Below are 4,705 nucleotides of genomic sequence, written 5' to 3' on the forward strand. Positions count from 1 at the left end.
CGGAGACGAGCCAGCTGACCTATCAGTAGATCGATCCTAGCAGATCCGTTGACCAGGGGTCTGGTGGGCTTGGGGAATCCCGGACGAGCCCCCAGATGTTATGCCCAGACCCTCTGTTCCCCAAAGAAGACCACCAGAGTCCAGAGTCAAAGCCAAGCGGCAAGGATCTTTACTACAAGTTCGAACCTGGTCCCTCCATTCCACAGTATACAAGAAGGCCCTGAACAATGCGAGTGTTTGCTTTTTATAGCCCGAAAGTTGCAGGGGAACAAAGAAATTCTTTTGGCTCCCGCGCTTTCAGTAACCTTGAACGGCTGTCTTCTTATCGGAGACTTTCCAGGTGGTGTTTGTACTGGGCTCAGGGAGTTTGAGAGATATATGGCGATATGTGGTGGGATGGGAGGATGGGATGTGTTTGTACTGGGCTCAGGGAGTTTGAGAGATATATGGCGGTATGTGGTGGGATGGGAGGATGGGATGTGTTTGTACTAGGCTCAGGGAGTTTTGAGCCCGGGGCTGAGGAATGTGCCTAGCTCCTTTCAGCATGGCACGGGCTGGGCTGGCCTCCCTGAATCCCACTGCATGGGTGACCACGTCTACACCTGGGCCAAGCCCCAGCTGCCGAGGCTCATGCACACTTAGGAACCAGACCACCCACAGGCCCTGTGGAACCTCTACATTTAACACAGACCATTCCCTCAGCGCCTGCACTGGGCACTTCTGTCTGACATGATCAGGAGGGAATGAGCACATCAGGGCAGAAAAGGAATGACATTTACAGCACACACAGGAGTCCTTCAGTGTCGTCTTCACTCTACTTCCCATGCCTTGGTGAGAACAGATGTTCCTTCCCTCCCTGGGGAGGAAAATGTGACAGATATTCTCGAACAGGTTCCAGGCAACACTCCCTCCCTCAAAAGGGTAAAACAGGCTAAAATGAAAGAGGCACTGCAGGCCGGGCGCAGTGGCTCGCACCTGTAATCCCAGCACTTTGGGAGGGCAACATGGGCGGATCACCTGAGGTCAGGAGTTCAAGACCAACCTGACCAAAATGGAGAAACCCCGTCTCTACTAAAAATACAAAATTAGCTGGGCATGGTGGTGCATGCCTGTAACCCCAGCTACTCGGGAGGCTGAGACAGGAGAACAGTTTGAACCCAGAAGGCGGAGGTTGCGGTGAGCCAAGATTGAGCCATTGCACTCCAGCCTGGGCAACAAGAGCGAAACTCCATCTCCAAAAAAAAAAAAAAGAAAGAGGCACTGCAAACCCCACCTCCCCCGAGAAGCCTTGCAGCATTGCTCCAATCAGACTCTATTTCCTCCCTTTTGTTTCCATAACTCATGGCAGGCAAAAAAAAAAAAAAAATCATTGAACACACACATATCAGCAATATTCTAGGACAGGCCTGAGCTGGGGACATAGTGGTGAGCCAAGGCTACCCTCTGCCCTCTGGACACTGGCCATGTCATTTCTCTCCCCGGGTCCTCTTCCCTGCCCAAAGCTCCTGCGGTCCATCATCATACCAGAAGCCGTCAAATGTTCCCCCAAAAGCTCCCTAACCCCGCCCCAGATTTAGACATTGTCCCTTCAGGCCACCAAGCAAGGAGAGAGGGAATATTTTAAATTAATAAGTAAAAATCGAGGGAGGCTGGGGGTGGTGGCTCAGCACGCCACCAAGGCAGGAAGATGACGAGCCCAGGAGTTCGAGACCAGCCTGGGAAACATAGTGAGACCCTGTCTCTACAAAAAGAATACAAAACTTAGCTAGGTGTGGTGGTGGGCACCTGTAGTCTCAGCTACTCGGGAGGTTGAGGCAGGAGGAGAGCTTGAGCCCAGGAGACTGAGGCTGCAATGAATTGTGATCATGTCACTGCATTCCAGCCTGAGTGACAAAGCAAGACCCTGACTCAAAAAAAAAAAAAATCAAGGGGGAATGGCATGGGAGGTGTGGGTGCCCTTGAGCCAGGCAGTACCCTTCCTCCAAGGCCTTGGGACCCATCTGCTTAGCCTTCACTGGACAGCCAGCCAGGTGTTCATGCACTGCCTCACATCTGTCCCTGTGTGTGCGCTCACATGACCACCTCTCCCCCAAACACGAAGCCACACTTCCGCCCATTCTCCTCTGACAAAGCTCCTCCCTCTCCTACGTTAGACCGGGGCCTGGGCGCCAGTGCACCCCCTCTCCACCATCCCCACACATTTGTCTCCCCACCTCACCAACTCACGTGTCCCTCCTACCAGGGCACCAGGCCCCTGGTCTCGGAAGCCACAGGTCAGAGCAAAACCAGCCCCTTGCTGGCCTGGAGAAAGCACGTGCACTGTGGTCCCCACCCAGCCTGACTCTGGTCTGTGCTGAGGGGAATGTACATCCCGTTTCTTGCAACTCCAGTAGGAAGAAGAAAGGAGGGCGCAACTCCAGTAGGAAAAGAAACTTAAAAAGAAATAAAATGTTTTACTCATTTACACAAATACACACACTGAAGTCCACCCTGGGAGCTGGTAAAACAATTCCAATCTCAGACCCGTCAGTTTTCCAGGGTCCTCTGAGCCTGGGCTTCCTGAAGAGCACGGCCCAAGGGCCCCACAGCCCAGATCCGGCAGCCCCCCACCTTCACTGAGGAGGCCCGGAGGCTCCATTCCCGCTGCTCCTTAGAGACAGGGGAGCCAGCTGTGCAGAAACGGGCCTGGGCCTCGCTTGGGGCTGCTGGGGGAAGCTATGTCTTCAAACCTTTGCCCCCAGTTGGGTCAGTAGAACCACCACTGTCCTCCCCTTCCACCTCCCAGCTCCACTTCGGAGGCGGAGGAAGCAGAGAGCTTTTCTAGGCAGATCTGGAGCCCTGGAGATGCAGTTCACAGTCTATGTTCTGGGGCGCTGGTGCAGTCAGCAGTCCAGTCTCCAGCCTGCAGGCGCGCACACTGGGGTGGACGGTGGGGCACCCCGCAGGCGTACACATTTGGGTGGCCCCTGCCCCTATACCCCAGTTTTCTCTTTGATCCAGTCCCGAAACAGAGGGAGCCTCGTGTACACGCCCGGCTTGTTCCTCTGAGCGCAGCCGTCTCCCCAGCTCACCACACCGGCCTGGAAGATTCGCCCATCTGCCTCCACGCTGGACAGGGGTCCCCCGGAGTCACCCTGGCCGGAGACAAGCCCTGCCGTGAGTCCCCAGTCCCGCCTCTCCCGGGGCCTACCTGCCACCCTCCTGCCCCGGGGCGCACCTGGCAGGAGTCCACGCCGCCGCTGAGGAAGCCCACGCACATCATGCGTGGCGTGATCTGCTGCGGCAGGAGGCTCTCGCAGGTGGTCTGGTTGATGACACGGATCTCACCCTTCTGCAGGATCAGCGCGCCGGTGCCTGGGGGGAGGGCAGGACAGGGCTGGGAGCCGGGCTGCTTCGGGGGCAGCGTCATTCGAGGCGCTCCCCACGAGTCACTTGACTCTCAAAACTCTGGAACAGCCCAGATGCCCCGGGCTGACAAACGGGTAATCCGCGTCTACGCAGTGGGCTCTGGCATTAGCAGCCACCTAGAGAAAGCAGGGGCATGCTGAGATCTGCCAGGCGAATTGAGAGGGAACAGACGCCGCCGCAAGCAGGGGTGAGGAAACAAGCAGCAGAGAGGGAAGGTGCGGCAAATGCCCCCGGGGTTCTGTGAGGGCACTGGAGCTGCACGTCCTGTTCGTTTTCTTTCCTCTCCAACGTCTACAAATGTTCAGCATATGCTATAGAGTGGATTTTTTCAGTCTAGCCTTTGCCAACTAATGGCCTGCTTCCCTTCATACCCACCCCTCACGTGCCTTAAGCACCACTGGGCTTAAGGTGTTGCTATCTTCATTATGCGGATGAAGAAACAGGGTCAGAGTTTAAGCAACTCGCTCAGGGTTACTCAGGTAGTTAGGGGCAAAGCCAGCCTTCAGTCCTGAGCCCGGGCTGCAAATCCCATGCCCCTTTTACTAAAGGCCTCCATTCCGCCCTGGACAGCCTCATTCTGCCAGGCAGAGGGAGACTGGGGCGGCCCCTCGCCCCACGGCTGGACACGCAGAGGAAACACAGCCTTGGAGGAAGGCCCCAGGCCCTCTGTGGAGCCCTGGGTCAGCCCGAAGCTCACCTCCATACTGGGTGTGTCCCCAGCCTGTGACCCAGATGGCCTTGCCGGCAGGGAAGACATGCGAGGCATCCGGCAGGCAGATGGGCCGCACCATGGAGCTGTACTCCACCGGTTTCTCCAGCTCCAGCAGCGCGATGTCGTAGTCGAAGGTGAAGTCGTTGAAGGAGGGGTGGGAGATGATGCGCTTGAGCCGGCGCTCCTGCACCTCGGGGGCGCTGCGCTGGCTCTGGTCGTGCAAGCCCAGGAAGGCCGTCCACTGCGTGGGGTCCGAGTACCTGGAAGGGGGAGCCGCTGTGAGACCGCGCGGTCACTCGGGTCTGTGCACAGGGCCCCGCAGCCCCGCGCGTTCCCAGAGGACTCCGCATGGACGAGGCACAGCAGCTGCTGAGAGAAGATGACGGTGCCAGCTCTTACTTGGTCTTGACCCTAAGCTAGAAACTACTAAGTGCCTCCCGCTGCAGTAAGAAACTGCTCTTAAACTCTTTACCCCCCTCCTTGAATACATTTTTAATCTGATGACCAAAAATTAGGTATCTTATGAACCTGATCTTTCACAGGAGGAATAACAGAAAAATCAACCCAAATGATTTCTTTTCTTTT

General features: G+C 56.4%; 1 protein-coding gene across 1 annotated transcript in view; it reads right to left on the bottom strand.

The window, feature by feature from the left end:
* Window positions 1–2,433: 2,433 nt before the first annotated feature.
* Window positions 2,434–4,705, bottom strand: part of ST14 (suppression of tumorigenicity 14 (colon carcinoma)) — a 48,148-nt gene continuing 45,876 nt past the window's right edge. The window contains exons 17-19 of the mRNA XM_011968275.1: window positions 4,106–4,380; window positions 3,218–3,354; window positions 2,434–3,134 (exon numbers count right to left, since the gene is read on the bottom strand). Of these exons, the coding sequence (XP_011823665.1) occupies window positions 2,973–3,134; window positions 3,218–3,354; window positions 4,106–4,380 (574 nt within the window). The 3' untranslated portion in view covers window positions 2,434–2,972. The remainder of the gene's footprint in view (window positions 3,135–3,217; window positions 3,355–4,105; window positions 4,381–4,705) is intronic.

This window comes from Mandrillus leucophaeus, unplaced genomic scaffold (assembly GCF_000951045.1).
Source record: "Mandrillus leucophaeus isolate KB7577 unplaced genomic scaffold, Mleu.le_1.0 Scaffold835, whole genome shotgun sequence".
Classification (NCBI taxonomy): domain Eukaryota; kingdom Metazoa; phylum Chordata; class Mammalia; order Primates; family Cercopithecidae; genus Mandrillus; species Mandrillus leucophaeus.